This window comes from Geosmithia morbida (assembly GCF_012550715.1).
Source record: "Geosmithia morbida isolate 1262 chromosome Unknown scaffold_0, whole genome shotgun sequence".
NCBI classification, from domain to species: Eukaryota; Fungi; Ascomycota; class Sordariomycetes; order Hypocreales; family Bionectriaceae; genus Geosmithia; species Geosmithia morbida.
The window spans coordinates 1,956,805-1,973,242 of record NW_023336187.1 but is presented as its reverse complement, the minus strand read 5'-3'; the positions used below and the strand labels follow the sequence as shown (position 1 = coordinate 1,973,242).

General features: G+C 54.6%; 4 protein-coding genes across 4 annotated transcripts; all 4 read right to left on the bottom strand.

The window, feature by feature from the left end:
- Window positions 1-131: 131 nt before the first annotated feature.
- On the bottom strand, window positions 132-5,085 carry GMORB2_0598 (ABC-type bacteriocin/lantibiotic exporter; the record flags this gene model as incomplete). The annotated part of the gene is made up of 5 exons (XM_035462583.1): window positions 132-234; window positions 302-1,221; window positions 1,308-2,203; window positions 2,278-4,937; window positions 5,057-5,085. Coding segments are annotated over 5 exons (4,608 nt in total), but the record flags the coding sequence as incomplete, so codon positions are not given.
- Window positions 5,086-5,762: 677 nt separating this feature from the next.
- Window positions 5,763-6,360, bottom strand: GMORB2_0597 (holo-[acyl-carrier protein] synthase; the record flags this gene model as incomplete). Its single annotated transcript, XM_035462582.1, has 2 exons — window positions 5,763-6,015; window positions 6,089-6,360. The coding sequence occupies 2 exons, from the start codon at window positions 6,358-6,360 to the stop codon at window positions 5,763-5,765; spliced, it is 525 nt and encodes a 174-aa protein (XP_035325512.1).
- An 848-nt stretch (window positions 6,361-7,208) lies between these two features.
- On the bottom strand, window positions 7,209-8,259 carry GMORB2_0596 (Fungal protein of unknown function (DUF1774); the record flags this gene model as incomplete). The annotated part of the gene is made up of 3 exons (XM_035462581.1): window positions 7,209-7,857; window positions 7,948-8,164; window positions 8,241-8,259. 3 exons carry the CDS (start codon window positions 8,257-8,259, stop codon window positions 7,209-7,211), a joined length of 885 nt encoding a protein of 294 aa, XP_035325511.1.
- Window positions 8,260-12,032: 3,773 nt separating this feature from the next.
- Window positions 12,033-13,873, bottom strand: GMORB2_0595 (Sugar transporter; the record flags this gene model as incomplete). The annotated part of the gene is made up of 5 exons (XM_035462580.1): window positions 12,033-12,452; window positions 12,491-12,943; window positions 13,048-13,187; window positions 13,246-13,699; window positions 13,778-13,873. The coding sequence occupies 5 exons, from the start codon at window positions 13,871-13,873 to the stop codon at window positions 12,033-12,035; spliced, it is 1,563 nt and encodes a 520-aa protein (XP_035325510.1).
- Window positions 13,874-16,438: the final 2,565 nt, after the last annotated feature.

Sequence of the window (16,438 nt, the reverse complement as noted above, 5' to 3'; positions counted from 1 at the left end):
AAAAAAAACTCTTTACCTTTTTACCCCGTTGTTCGGTCATCTGTCACGTACTGCTCCTACTAGTACTTACTGGTACCAGTATTATCAGTAGTAACAGTACCTCGTGTACTTGACTGTCCTGCATCCTCACCCAGTATACTCTCCAAATCACCCGTCTCCCCACTATGACGGACCATTTCGTAAAACTGTCCCTTTGAACGGTACAGTTCGGCTGGTGAGCCGCATCTAGCCTCCCTGTCAGTTTGCCATCCGGTAATCAAAAGGAGAGGAGAAGTACTATGCCAAGTACAGGAGTACGCACTCTATGACACGACCTGCTCCCATGACCACCACCAGGTCGTAGTCGATGATTGTGCGCAGGCGGTGGGCAATGGTCACCAGCGACCGGCTCGTCGTCTCCGCGGCGGAGCCGTCATCCGAGTTCAGCTCGTCGCGGAGAACCTCCTGTATCACCCTGTCTGTCTCGTAGTCCATGCTGGCCGTGGCCTCGTCGAGGAGCATGAGCTTGCTGTCGCGCACCAGGGCCCGGCACAGGGATAGGACTTGCCGCTGGCCGTGGGAGAAGTTATCGCCCCGGGCGTCGACTTCCGTGCTGAGCTGGATGGCCGTGGACCCGCTGCTGCGGTCGGACTTGTAGCCAGGTTCGTCGTCGTTCTCGTCGTCGCTATGCTGGGGACTGCTGCTGCTGCTGCTGCTGCTGCTGCTGCTGCTCCCGCCGGTAAATGCGGCCACGGATTCGCACCGGTCCAGGGCCCGCTGCAGGGTCTCGGACGACACCGTCTCCGTGGGGTCGAGGTTCGACCGCACCGTCCCGCTGAACAAGACGGCTTCCTGGGGGATCACAGTTATGGCCTCGCGGAGTCGGTGACGCGGGATCTTGGTGATGTCTATACCGTCGTAGAGGATCTGACCGGAAACTATGTGCGTGAATTGCAGGAGGGAGAGGACCAGCGTGCTCTTCCCCGATCCAGTTCGGCCGACAATGGCAATGCGTTCTCCGGCCTTGAACCTGAGGTTGACATCGGTGAGGATATTGGGCCCGTTCGGGTCGTACCGCACCGTGACGTTGCGGAATTCAATCTCTCCCGAGCTCGGCCACTCTCTGGGAATGACGTGGGTCTCTTCGTCGGCATACGTGCTGCCATCTTCCGGCTCCTCCGGGTACGGCTTGTCGTCTTCGTCTTCCCGCGGTAGTTTTATGTACTCGTTGACGCGATGGAACTGCATGCAGTCAAGAGCGTTAGCGGCCAGGAAAGAGACGTGGGTGTATTCCTCTTTTTTTTTTTTATAAAAAAAAAAAAACTTACGCTCTGCATCTCAACCTCTAGATCGTTCATGTTTCTGACGAGGTGGAGTATGATCTGGCTCAGGCCATTGGCGTTCGACAGCGAGAAGCCGACGAGGCCAGCGCTGATCTGCCCAACCTTGGATACGGCAATCACGCCAGCAAAGAGCGACACGAGGGCCGTGACGAAATCGAGCCGGACAGACACCCAGCGGTTGCAGTTGTAGTTCGCCTCCGCAGCCTGCTCCATGGTGCGCATCTTGGCGGCGAGTTGGCGTCCGAAAGCCTTGCCCATGCCGGCCCTGGCACGGATCACTGCGAGCCCGGCAATCGTGTCGCCAAACTGCGAGAAGACGGGGGACTGCGCCGACGAGAGGAAGCGCTTCGTCATGACCGCCGTGCGCGTGTACATCTCGGCCAGTATCAGACCGATCAGGCAGGTGATGACGGCGGGAACCATGAAGATGGGCAGGATGGTGCTCACGGCGGCGATGCGGAAGAGGAGCTGCGTCGCATTCTCGAGGCCGTTGCGCACCATGGCGCTGAGCGAGGTGTCGATGGATGTCATGTCGCCTGCGAATCTGTTGGCGATGCGCCCGATGGGTATCGCCTTGAACCACGACAGCGACACGTACAGGACGGCTCGCACGAAGTCGTTGTGCAGTTTCCTGGCCGCCCGCCACGATCCCCATTCAAACATGATGACGCTGGCAGCGTAGAATGCGAGCTCCATGACTGACAGGAGAGCATAGATACCCATGTAGTAAGCAATGTCTATGTGTGCGCTGTTCTTGTAGGCCTCAACCCATACCGAGAGCCAGTACGAGCTGTAGAAGGACATGATGCCCGACACGATCAGGCTTGCGCCGCACGCAAAGGTGAAGGTCGGGTTGCCAAAAAATGTCATGTATTGAAAGACTTTTCGGCATGGTCATTAGAATTTCCCAGTGAAGATGAGCAGTCCGGGAGATCAAGGGGGAATAGTCTCTTACTTGTGAGTCGGCCAGTCTTTCCCGACGCCCTGGTCTCCTGTTCCACCATGTAGTTTGCCCCGTTCTTATCCTTGGTGGATCTATCGACAGCGTCATCCGTCGTTGTCTGCGGCTCTGCCGTCGTAGCCTGAGGCTGGAGCCCATTGCTCTGGGGTTCGTTCTCTACCATGTCCTGCGCAAGGGTGACTGGTCGGCGGACGACACCGATGTTCACCTCAGCACTGCTGACCCGGCCGCCGTCGAGCGTGATCGACAGGTCTCCCTGCTCGGGAATCCACGGCATCTGAGTCACCAGGACCGTTGTCCGACCGCTGAGCATGTCGCTGCAGAAGCACTTTCTCCACAGCGTGGCGGCCGTCTTGGCATCCAGAGCTGACAGGACATCGTCAAGCAGGATAAGGGGGGCCTTCGAATACAAGGCACGTGCCAACGCCACGCGGGCCTTCTGACCGCCGGAGAGGGAGGCACCGTTCTCGCCCACTATCGTCAAATCTCCGCGAGAGAGCTCATCCAGGTCGGTAGGTAGGCAGCATACGTCGATGACACGGGAATACCTGGCCTGGTCCATGGGGCTTCCGAACAAGATATTGGCCTGCACTGTGTCATTCTGCAGCCAGGCGGACTGGGAGGCGAAGGCGACATCGTCCGGTCTCGAGATGGTTCCACGCTCGAGGAACGTTTCTCCCAGGATAGACAGCAGCAAGGTTGTCTTGCCACTTCCACTGGGGCCGCTGACGACGTTGAGGCCGCCCTCGACAAAGTCGATAGAAACATCCTCGAGGCGGAAGGCAGCTTTCCTGTTTCGAGAAAACGAGGCATTCTGGATGCGCAGGGGTCCGACGGGATACTCGGTCTTGCGGACGGCGCTGTAGAAGTAACGATCTAGTCGGTCAAAGGCAACCATGGCGGCCGAGAAGTTTCGCACAGACTGGCTGGCCTGCATCATGTTCCTACGGATGTTCTTGGCCAGGAGGACGGTGGTGAAGGCCACTGATGCGTCCAGCCTCTTCTTGTTGACGCCCACGTGGAGACCGAACATGACGACGAGGGCCAGCAGCGGGAATATCTGCGACACCTGGTTGACAAGCACCTGGAGGACGGCAACGTCCCACAGCTTGTTCTGCTCGATGGAGCGGGAATTTAATATGCTTCGTATCACGGGCTCTTCCCAGGCAAAGTACTTGATGGCACGGATCGACGTCAGATACTCGGTCACAAGAGAAATCCTCGAATCCTGAGCTTTCCTCGCCTCCGTCTGGTGTCTGTAGATGAGCCTACTGATCCACATCGACAGCGGTACGCCGAGAACGAGAATGAGGAGGCCGACGAGGGAGGGCCACCCAAGCATCTGATACATGCCTACGGAAGAGACAACAGTTCCTGTGGTGACTCCGAAGAGCACCATGACGATATCGCGAGCGCGGTAGATGGAGTCGACATCGGCAGCCATGAGGGTAGAGAGCCGACCTGCCGACGTCGTCTTCTGCCTTGCTGGCCTGTCGCCGGAAGACGCTGCCCCGGTGTCTTTCCCATCCTGAAAGGGGTCGTTTTCCAGCTCCATGGACTCCATGGCTTTGTGGTAGAGTTCCTGTGTCATGGCAGCCCTGATGCGTACGATCAGGCGAGTCCCGTGGAAGACATACTGTTGAAACGTGACGGAACGGGAAACCGGCCCGAGGAAGACGAGAATGAGCCAAACCCAGGGTCGGTAAAGCGAGTCCTCGGGGTTTGCCAGATAACTGAGCAACCGAAACATGCTGAAGGGGGCAATGTTCTCAAAGGTATACGCCACGGTGATGAAGAGGGCCATGAGCAGGAGCTCATCACGCTGGAACCTCAAGACCGTTGTCAGAGTGTTCCTCGACGCGGCTCTAGCCCGCTGAAGCTTGCGGAGTAGATACGTGGGATCATCGTACCAAGGGATCTTGGGTATGTCCCTCATTTCGAGCGCCTTCTTCGTTCCCTTCCAGACGAAGGGTGTCAACCAACTGAAGGAACAGTAAGAACTGAACCAACTGCACGTTTCCTCCGGAGATGCAGCCTTCTTCTGGCCATCCTCATCATACTCTAAGGCGCCGTCATCCTCATCGCCTAGCTCCGCAAATTCTGCCGGCGACGGCGGCAACCACTCCCTCGGGGTCGATACGGCGACAGCCAAAGCCACAGATAGCGAGATGAATGCGCCGAGTATGCTGTGATCCTGAGCGCACCGCTCATCCACACCGACACACGGGAGGAACTGCGCCACAAGGAGAACTACCCACAAGGCGGTGAAGATGTAGTTGACCTGATGCAGCGCTGAGCGGTGCCAGCCGCCGGGGACGCGGGTAATGCGGACGAGCCCCAGCACAAAACCGTAGGCTGAGACGATGGCGTCGAGAGGGTGGCAGCGACCTCGGGCGTATGCTGATACAAGCAAGGCGACCGAAGCGACGCGAGATGCCTGGGACAGCACCTCATATCGCCACGGTACAGACCAAGCAGACGAGATTCTGTGGCCGCCGGGGCAGGCGTTGCTATTCTTTGTGCGCAGAGCGATAGAGAGCATCAGCCAGATGGTTGCGATGACGAGAATGACGGCCTGAGGCGTCCCCGACCCAGCAACCTCGGAAGCGTCATGAGTCCATCGTAGCGTCCGTGATGGTGAAGCAGCCTTATCACTAGTGGTGGGTGGAGTGTCAGTCTTGGTTGGTGGCGGATGATCGTCAGAGCGCCGTTACATGGCGTGATGTGATAGCAGTACCTGGTATTAGATTGCTGAAAATTTGCCTCCGCGGACAGATACCATTGGAAATCTTCCGATATCATGATGCGGCCGAGAGAGAGCTCAGGTGGGCTTGAGCGATGAGCATGTCGGGGGATGAGGGAGGTAGAAAAAGAAGGGAAGAGGAAGGAGACAACAGAGAGGAAAGAGAGAGAGCGAAAAGATGAATAAGTTGTGACCCAATGACAATCAACCCGAGCACGCGTAACACGGCAGACTGCAGCCGCAGCGGCGGTGACGACTGATGGTGGGGTTGCTATTACGATATCGGACTAGCAATCCGCCCCGACAGTACGAGCAGGTACTCATTCATACGCAGTACGGAGTAGAGGATGCACAATAATAGTCGCAGGGATGTCGAGGCAGTGATATGGATCGACGAGTGGAATCCTGCGGAGTACGGAGTATGGAGCACGGAGAAATCTAGTCCTGAGTTTCTGGGCGGGAAAGGTGTCCATCTGCACATGCTAACATGGGGGGGGGGGGGTCCCTTGCATCCTAGCCACATCCTATTCTTCTTCTTATCGGATGCATGGGATGGGGGGTTGCGGGCCGTGAGAGCAGAAGGTAAGTGATGATTCATCTCCCAGATCTCTGTCCGTGTGCCTGACGTCGCCCTCTCTAGGTCTATCCAGACGGATCAGGATCTCGGTGTATCAGAAATCATGTATTGATACATGTGCATCTAATAGCCGGCATGTTGCACACGCCCACGCACCACTCAGGTCTTGCTCCCGACCCCGTCTCGCGGATCATATCCTATACAGACCGCCGTCGCATAGTCGCCGTCGTGGCTGATGGACACAGCAGCACTCGTATCCTCCTCTGCACCTTCCTCTCCCCTGATCCTGGCAATGGGCGGACCGCTGCCTAGCCGCTGTCCTTGGTCGTCGCGACGGCGCTCGATGATGATGTCTTGAAACGTCAGCCGGCGATGTGAGTGTGCTTTGATGGCTGCCTCCTTGGCCGCGAATCTGGAGGTACCGGACAGGTGGTCAGCAGACGCGGAGATTCCCTTCACGATGGAAAGCTATCTGCCATGCTCACCTTCCAGCGACAAACACGGCGCTCTTCCAAAGCTCGTCGCCATCCTTGACGGACGGATTGCTGCCGTGGCATGGTGACGATCCGTCTCCGGAGTCCGTGCCGCTAGATGAGACTAGTCGGAGTCCGATGCCGGCCCGCTGCTCTTCGGGCGCGAGAACCCGTCGGGCGAAGCGTGCGCGTCGAGGTGAGCGCAGGATGCGGTGGATGCGGCTGATCTGGCAGATGTCGGTCCCGACGTTGAAGGGGAACGGAAATGGTCGTAGGGGTCTCATCTGAACAGACGATCCGTCGGTCTCCGAGCTACATTGGCCTACCGAGAATGTTATCGACGGGTTTGACGCCAGGACGGTTGAGGGAGATGGAACATCTCTCACATTGATCGCGTCGCCGTCGCCGGCCCAGTGCCATATCGCACACTACGAGAGTGTCCCACAGGGCGTCCCGCAGGGCGTCCGACAGGGCATCCCACAGGGCGTCCCGCAGGGCGTCCGACAGGGCATCCCACAGGGCCCGGCGGAAACGTTCTTATCGATATGCTGGCTGCCAAGGCAGCATCATTCCTGGGCGAATGGTTTAGTGGTATAATTTTCCCTTAGCACCTTGTCTCCTACGAGATGAACCGCGAATATGGGAAAGGTCCAGGGTTCGATTCCCTGTTCGTCCATTGACCGAGTCTTCTTTTTTCTCTCTTCCTTCTTTTTTTCTTTCCTTCCGTTCTTGGATTCTCACCACAAAAATCGCCAAGCAATGGACAGAGATTTATGTCAAGATTCCCCATCTCCAGCCTAATAAACAAAACGTGACCAATTTCTTTCCGTGTTTTGCAAACTACCATCCTGCAGCACATCATCATTGGAGCTTCGGGGGCTCGAATCTTGTGGGGGATAGAACAATGCAAGTCCACGCCCACACATATGTCACGGGCGTCTTCACACTCGATCCGACCTGAGCCTACCCAACTACCCTGCACGAGCACAGCTGTCGCGTCGAGAAGGGGAGGGATCCTCACCTGTTCAGCAGCGGCGCGAGGGAGACACAACACCAGCTACCGTTTCGCTACGCGCCAGCCACCACCGGCACCTCGGCCGGTTCATTTGTTCTGTGCAGCCTCGTCCCCGTCCTACGCAGTAGCAGGCGCAGAATCGTTGAGAAGGGGAGCACGCTCCGAGTCAGTGAAGACGACGCCCCTGTTCCACCTGATATCCCTACCCATCCAGGCGGGCACGGCGACGGTGAGGGTGGCCAGGAACAGCAGCGACATGATGATAAAGGCAAAGATCCACTGCAGGGCAATGACCTTGTGGGTGAACTGCGCGACGCCGAGGGCAGCCGTGAGGACGGTGAGCGAGAAGCCCATGGTGTAGTCCTTGTAGACGGTGATGTATCCCAGGCCGTGGAGGAGGAGGGTCCAGATGAAGATGTTGCCAAAGACGCGGGCGATGAAGCCGGTCGAATGTGGCACCATGATACCGCCGTTCCAGAAGAGGGCGACGTACGTCCACGCCAGCGGAGCGGAGACGACGGGCGTATGGATGAAGCGAGGGTAAGAGCTGTGGCGGAAGTACAGCGACGTCAGGTTGAACAGGTTGACGACGATAAAGACCTCGGCCCAGTAGAAGTGCGAGCGCACGAAGAGCATGACAAAGGCAAAATGGAGGAGATTGTTGACGATGAAGTGGCTGCCAACGCTGGCGGCGGCGTTCCGGAGCTCCTGCTTGGACGAGAAGAGATGGCCGATGTAGCCGGCCTGGAGGATGAAGAGGACGATCCTAGGATTCGAAAGTCAGGTCAGGTGTGTTGTCTCTCACGGCGGTACGGGACAGACCCGGGGGGGGGGGTTGTGTTTGTTTCGAACGTACCAGAAGATTGAGGAGATGGTCGAGTTCAGGCTGAAAGCACTGGGGTGGTGCTTGTTCTGGGCCCAGATGCGCCTGTTCTGGTTGTGGCCATCATGGGGGGCGCGGAGAGTATAGTAGACGGACACGACGACGGACAGGATCCAGGTGAGGAGCGTCAGGACCTTGTAGGTCGTGATGGAGACCTGGCCGTGCGACTCGCGCTTGGCGAAGGGGTTGTCTGTTTTGTGCGCGTGAGCTTCATCTCCCGAGATCCAGTATCCATCACAGGAGGAGGGAGGGTGTCGATTCCATACACTGAGCCAGCGAGGTCATGATGGCGAGGCTTTCTGCTTGCGTTTGTGTGAAGGATTATAAAAACGAGATGGTGTACTAGGCTGGAGGACGCGGAGAAGCCAAGAATCCCAACCGCGAAGAGGGGGAAGAGAAGGGAGAGGAGGGGAAAGAGCAAGAAGAGGGGGAAGCTGAGGGAAGCTTCCCTAGCAGCTGTATTAGTACTAATATACCAAGGCTATGGATGTACGTATATAACTTATGTGTGTGTCAGTGTGGTACGACGCTTACGGACGAGAGCCAATGCGTTGTCGCCTTGCCGCCTCCGCCTCCGCCTCCGCCCATAGTAGAATAGATGACGGCATTCTTTTTCCATGTGCTAAACTAGCATTGACAAAAGGAAGAAAAAAAATTGGAATTAATATTAAATAAAAATAAACATGACAAACAAAGTTGCCTCTTGCTACGTAAAACTCTGGCTGTGCTGGCTGCATCGAGCATGTTGTTTCGACCCTATCGACTTACAAAGTAATACGTCATGGACTTTTCATGCACGTGATATACTCTCCTGCTCCTCTGCGGCGCAGGACAAGGAAAGGGAAGGAAAACGAGTTCGAGAATGGTCTCGAGTTTATCCTCTGCCGTCTCAGCTTTTTTGTGCACACGACAAGTTTTTTTTATAGTTTTTTTTTTCTTTTTCTTTCTAACGTTGCAGCATATTCAGCTGCTCATGTATTGCTTGTTAATTACGGTCTACGGATGACAGCATGTCTAACTAAAACTATCTTGATACTACTGCTAGATCAGACGTACGACATACGAGTAACATTCTCAGTACATACGTTGGTGTATGGTGTATGGTGTATGGTGTATGCTTCTCCCTTTTGCTCAGCATATACTACGTCCTTGCCTGGCATGTGTATGCTTTGATGTTTAGCCATACCAGAGTTCTTGTTCCCCTCGGATTAGTATGTCTAGTCGTGAGACATTGGTCATGAGACAATACTCCATCGGCGGAACTATTGACGTTTTCGATGCCACCCGCGGTGATGCATCCGATCGGATACATTCTGGCTTACGGTTTCTAGACCCATGTGTCAATCGTTGACGGTACCGACGACAGGAGACGACGATGAGTACAAGGTCCGATACGTTCTCGATTCTCAGGCTTTCGTCATGCTCATCGGCGGCTTACACCGGAGGCATGGTACGCATCCTTACCGAAGCTGATACAGCAGCAACCACCTGGAAGGGACCGGAAGACAGATTCAACCGAGGTGCAGGCCAGACAGCCCTTCAATTTCCTTGCCCAACGTCATCGGGATCCGTCTGTCTGACGGTGCAGACCTGCGTCTACACCTTGATCGCTTCCAGGGCAGCTGGACCGAGCTCGGGCGAAGATGCACAAGCTCACAGCAGATTACTGCCAGGACCATCCGGCCTATGGTTCGATCCGACGAATTCAAAGGCTCGCTTCTTCTACACTCACCCTTCCCAAGGTCCATGGCAACCATTTTAGACAACCACTTCCAGGCAAAGTACATTACCAACTTCGTAGACATTCGTACCAAGATCCTCGACATCGTTGTCCACACGCAAAGCAACTGATAGCCAATAGTAGGAACTTTGACTTCTCATATCTCCCCTCTGCCCCTCAATCCAATCATCGGACTTTACTTTTTGTTTTGTTTTGTTTCATTCCAACAAGGCCCACCTCCCGAGGTATTCGTGTATCCCTGAGATCGACAGACCCCGAAGATTGGCCTTGAAAGTATCTCGTCTTCCTTTCACATATATTAAAAAGAGGAGCGCAGAAGGTAGTGAACTACTCACGTAGTCAATCTCAGCTACCTCAGCACAGAGGTAGGATAAGTGCATCTTCCACCAGGGACTTGAAGCGGTGAATACACCTCCGTTTTCCTCATGCCATCTTGAGTACCCATAACCAGGCGTCTCTGTATGGGCCTACTGAGGAAGCGGCCGTCATCATCGCCAAGACGGATGGATGGAATCATAGTACGGAATCGGTGAATAGTCAGCATCGACCGCTGTCTTGCCTCGATAGATTGATTCTACTCTCTTCCTCCCTGGACATTGACGACAGGTCGAATACATCCATTGGCATGCACAGGAACTCTTCCAGCGAGCCAAGCACTAGATTCGGACAGCAACTTATCGGGCTGCCTTTGAAATTTACAGGTATATATCATGGTTCGTCCTGCTAGTACCTATGTATATCACTTCTGTGATCCGGGACGTTCGCCAGAGGAACTCAAGATGAACTTCACGCGCCGTCTACCAAGCTTGTGCTGACACGCTCTGTGACACCGAGACGCGAGAGAAACGGTATATTACCGATGGCACGCCGCTTCCCTATCTGTTCTGTGATTGTTCTCAAAATGCAACGTCCTTTCACTGATGAGAAGAAGAAGAACTTGACAGTTTGTAAACTCTCCGGGTTCACAAATCTACTAATCGCCGGCAAGTGTTTGTCAACCCAAGGCCGGGCGATTTCTTAGTCACCCGAGCCTTCTGGAGAATAATATAAACCTTATTTCCAACCCACCTAGCATCCGCTGAGTATGGCTTGATGGTCTAGTGGTATGATTCGCGCTTCGGGTTCTCTGGAGTTCCAAGCTTGTGAAAGGCTTATGTGCGAGGTCCCGGGTTCAAACCCCGGTCAAGCCCTTGTTTCTCGTTCTTTTTTTTCTACTCCAACGCTTGCTTCCCAATCTCAATTGAATTCATACAGAACTGCCGTTATTGATTTTTTTTCTTTTCTTTTATTTTCTTCTTTTCTTTTTCGTATGCCTGCCTTTCGTCTTTCTCTGGATATTTATTATTTACCCTCTTCATAGGTTTGCTGTTGATACCGGTCATTGCATGGGCATCAATCAATACCTTTTTTCGTCGGTGTTGAGTCTAAACTAAATCTTTAGCGGAGATTGTGCCTGGATGTATTAAATTCGCCAAAACACCTCCGCTCTACAGATTACACTGTATGTAATACAAGTTCATTGGATATATCGTTGGTAGACAAGGATGTCAAAAGGTTATCTCATGTACCAGGTATTCGAGAGAAGAAGCGATATAATAGTTGCAGCCCTCCTGCTTCGATTCGCCGAGTCCCTGCGAAGGGCAGTTTAACCACCGGGACGATCGAAGTCATACCCAGATCCGTCGGGAACGTGACGGCCTCACTCACCCCTTGCTTCGAATATAACCGGTCAAGATTACCCGCAACATAAACAGATCTGGGGACTGAGTAAGCACAGCCAACTGGGTGGAAGGGAGTCTACAGGGATTGGAGACGCGCTAGAGAGGTGAGCATTAGGAAGTAATATTGATATACTGTCGGAACTTGAGGGAAAATTGCGGGGGACAGGGAGGAGGGGGGAGGGCATGCATAGTATTATTACTCGTATACTCACTCGTATGTAATACAGGGTCAGAGACATCGACACCCGACAGACGCTAAATTTACCCGTGGGGTGAGGGAAAGGTGACGATGGGTTAGTTTCTGGATAACTTATAAGCCGTTACCTGTCTGTGATGTACGGTTGGTACGAGAATGGAACAAGGTAATATGAAATATCAATGATGCTATTCACATCCACCGGCAGACTGGCAGAAGCATGGTTGCCTCGGTGTTCGAGCCGAAGCTATAGTGCAGCACACTGGGAAAAGGAAGGGACTGGCTGTTGAGATGAAAGGCATATATGGCCGTGCCATCGCCTCTTGTTTATCTTGACAATTCACCAGCCAATTACTTTCCAGCTCTCCCATGCCGGCAGCCTTTGGTGTATCCGACCACATCACCGACGCTTCTCTGCGTGCTCTACCATCTCGCTATTCTCAACGTCAACCACCTTTTCACTGGCTCCTTGGTGAGCCGCAATCTCCCTGTCGGCATCTTCGTAGATCTGTGGTCTGCTAAGCTGCGTGGCCTGCTTGTTCTTGAAAACAAAGATACCGGGGTTGTCGTAGAAGTAGCGGTCAATGTCCTCGAGGGATCGGTTGGCCGTTTCCGGGTAGAATAGGTAGGTGATGGGGACAAAGGACGCGCAAATGACGGCCCAGATGATCCAAAACTTGTAACCGAGGTTGGCGATTCCGGGAGGGGTGACCTGGGCGACCATGTAGTTCATGATCCAGTTGGAGGCCATGGCCAGGCTGGAGCCCTTGGAGCGGAAGGCCAACGCGTTGATTTCGGTGGGATAGAGCCAGGGGACTGGCTTCTCGTCAGCGTCTCCCGTTCCTTCCACCTCGTCACGATAGGGCGGATACACTCACCACCAAGGCAGCCCATAGCAAAGCAGGCAAAGAACAGGAAGAAGAATGACACAGCTACGATTCCCATCCTGTACTTATCGGCCAGGCCATGCTCGGAAAGACCGAGACTGATGGCGATGACGATCCAGCAGATAGCACAGCCGGTAGCCGACGTCATCATGACAACCCGACGGCCATAGCGTTCGATGACAAAGTAAGCCATGAAGGAGAAGAAGAGGTAGTCCATGGAGCCGGCGGCAGCCAAGATGCGTGCCAGGAACTCGTCTAATCCTAGCGCATTGATGAAGACGTATGTCATGTAGTACGACGTGACATTGATTCCCGAAATCTGGTTCATGGTCTGCATCCAGGCGCCAAGAATCATTCGACGGACGACACCGGCGGGACCGCGACCGGTGATGAGCTGCCACCATGTGTAGCTGACGGCGTATTCCTGCAGGTCGCCGTGTTAGCTGCATGTTCTAGGCCATGGAATGGGAGTAGAGGAAGCTTTGCCTTGTCAAGAACGTCCTTGATGACCGAGTATTGCGTACGGACCGAGGGAGATTCGGGAGTGGCACCGTTGCCCTCTAGCGCAGCGAGGACTTCGAGAGCCTCCTCGTGGCGCTCCTTACGGATAAGGAGACGAGGGGAATCAGGGAGGAAGGGGACCATGGTCATGATCACAAGGGAGAAAACTTGAAAAGGATACACGTCAGCACGAAGAGCATGCACGAAAGGGCTCATCAAACTTACACAACTGAAAGGCCAGAGGGAAACGCCAAGAGACACTTCCTGGGGCAAAGGAGAAACCCAAGGTCAACCAGTTGGAGAGTGCAAATCCGACGATACAGTTTGCCATCTGGATGATGATGAGCTTGCCTCGACTCCTCATCTTGGACGTCTCAGACTGCCAGACACCGGCGGTTGCCGTGTTCATACCGGTTCCAAGACCACCGATGATACGGCCGACGTACATCTCGGCTGGACCAAAGGAACAAGTCTGGATGATGGCACCGATCCCAACAACAGTGCTTCCAAGCATCAGAGTCATGGGGCGGCCGAGCTTGTCGCCGGAGTACAGGGTTGAGAGAGCACCGACGAAGCAGCCAAGGTTGTATACGGATGTCATGGTTCCCTGATCATCGGTACTGGGGTTGCCCATGGTTTCGAGGAAGTTTTTCTTGATCAGGACATTGCCAAAAACTCCCTAAGGGTCTGGGTATCAGTATCCGCGATGGGAGTTACACGGCAGCGAGAACTGGAAGATGTGGGAAGCAAGACTCACCTGATCGTAACCGTAAAAGATGATGGTAGTAGAGGCGGCGATGGATATCCACACTGTGAGGCTTTCGCCCGAACCGCCAAGGTACTTTCGTCCCATAGTGGCTCTGGACTCTTTGTCCGAGCGAGTGCGTTTCTATATCTCTCTCCTTATCGCTGAAGGTCGGAAGATGCTGGTGGAAAAGGGGGGGGGGAGAGGACCGAAGAGTTATTGGGCCACAAGAAAGGAGGGTGCCGTCAACACATGGGCGGACAGCCGTTGCATTATAAAGCCCCCTTGGCCGGGTGAGTGATCTTGCTGCCGTTGGTGTGGATTGTGCATGTTGACGAATAATACCCTCCATTGGGCAGTAGAGGAGATGATAGCTAACCCCAGTCGCCAACCCCATGGGGATTATGGGGTCTAGGTGTCGAGGCTAATAGTCATACTTGACATGGTATTGCCGTCGGTCGAGATGGAGGGGGTGGTAGGCGTCTCCACCTCGATCGGTTCCGACCGCATCTTGGCTGGATGCGGAATTAGTGCATTATTTCGAGTGGTATCTGCTTGTACGTCGTACTCAGGACGACGGACCGGGGTGAAGGCGTTCGGGGGGAGGGGGCTGGCGATGGCCGTGTCAAGCCAGGGAGTGGCAAGCAGACTGCCGGGGTGGTGGGAGTCCCTGGCCTGGTCGAGGGGCATCAGCACCGTTCGGAACCGCTCGTACTGAAAGAAGGGATTGTCATTGACCAGGGTGAAAGGACCGTTTTGCGTGCAATGATAATCCTCCTCTAACGATCGGGACCGCTTACCGTGGCGGTTGCGGGTACGATGGAGAAGAGTGAAGTTGGCACTACGAGGGTGATACTGCTGGTAGTGATGCACTTTTTAGCTGCAAAGCCAAACGACCAGAGCTCCCATCTTTCGGTGCATCATGAGGGGGGCAGGTGCGGCTGGGTCGCGCCTTCCACGATCAATGGCATTACTACTCCGTATCTACAGATTTGTACACCGTACAGCTTACACATCTTCGTCCCAAATTGGGAATCCCGAAGGCCTCTCTGCCCCCCCCCCCCCCGCCATCTTCCGCGCTCACGCCTGCATCTGCACCTCTCTCCGACTATGGCCTAGGAATGACGAGTCTCCAGATGTATGTGATTTCGCCGGTACTTGAACAAGGCAACCGACTACTGACTACTGACAGCAATGACGATAGATTCAGTGTGCAATCTAGACATCCCCTTTCCCGAGACCATCCATGACTGGAGGATGGAAATGTGGGGGCACGCTGCGGGGCGTGCACGCTGCGGGGCCCGTCGTCGCGCCGCGGGGTTCATGATCGATTTGCCTAGGGATTTCTGGGGTTGACGGCAATATTAATATGAGGCGTGCGGCGGCATACCTACCATACGAGTAGAGTGAGTGGGGGGTTATCCGACGGGGTCTGCGGACAAGTCAGAAGAGCAGAGCAACGGGCTGCCAGTAAAGTCGTCGACATCTCGCATCTGAGCCCCGGCTCAAGCCACGGTGGAGTCCTCCGCATCATCGCACTCGTCGTCTGCGGGGTCATGTGGACAGAGAACAGGCTTGGGGGATAATGGCGGCGTGGTATTCCCCCGCGCACGCGCACATTGTTGGTATCATTACGCGACTGGCCATTGTGGTGTTCACACTGACCGCCGAGCCTCATCCTGCTGTCTGCATCTCCGCCAACAGACGATACCTTGCGTGATGCCCGCTCATACCTACAGGTCTCGGGGAACACCGTGATAGCACGCGGTGACCAAAGCATCCAGGCTCAGAACTATTCCCACAGGCGCTGTCCCTTTCTAAAGGACCGAGGGCAGAGCGGGGAGGTCTTACGGAGAAGATGCTTTACGCTGCTGACAGCCACTACCAGCTCAACCGTAGGAATGGTGCGGTGCACCAACAACCTAATTGCGCGGCTCAATCCCGCCCCTAAGTAGATGCGTCTATTTCCGGGAAGTGCCTTTTTTTTTAATTTCTTTTAATTTAATACGGAACCTACATATTGCACTCGTCATTATTTTTTTTTTCATCCCCATCATCGCACTAGTGATATCTCATGTGGCTGTCATGCTGTCCCTTCGTTCGAGGACTGGCCTGCGTCACGACGTCACCAGGTGGGTCGCGACAGCTCGGCACAAACTTGTACTTGAGCGCCCGCATTTTCTGGCCCATCTTGATGCCATCAATGCTCATCCTGGTGAATGTCGACGGCCATGATGGTCTGGTTGGCTGGTCTCGCGGAAGCGGAGGAAGACCTCTGCGGCGTCCTGTCGCGGCGTATCCCCGATGGGACAGCCGCCACGCAGACCGCGGTAGACATGGGAGGGGATGTCAGGAGCTGACAAGAAGGGTTTTACCTGACATTACATCCCATATCAATATATGCAAGATGTGGTTGATGAGATACCGGTGATGACCATGTTGGAAGGGGAGGGCTGGTGGCTAAACCAGACCCAGAAGAACCGATATCAGAGATAGCACGAGTTTCAGTCCAGAGAATGAAGACCAAGGCTATCAGTGGCGATTGTGTGCGGTGCGAGTCTTGAATATCTGACAGCAGGTAAAGAAGAATTATCGATGCCAGAATGAATTTGATTATCGGGGCCACGTTCGGTAACGACATGGGGATTGTGCTTGCGGTGGTAGAAGATGATG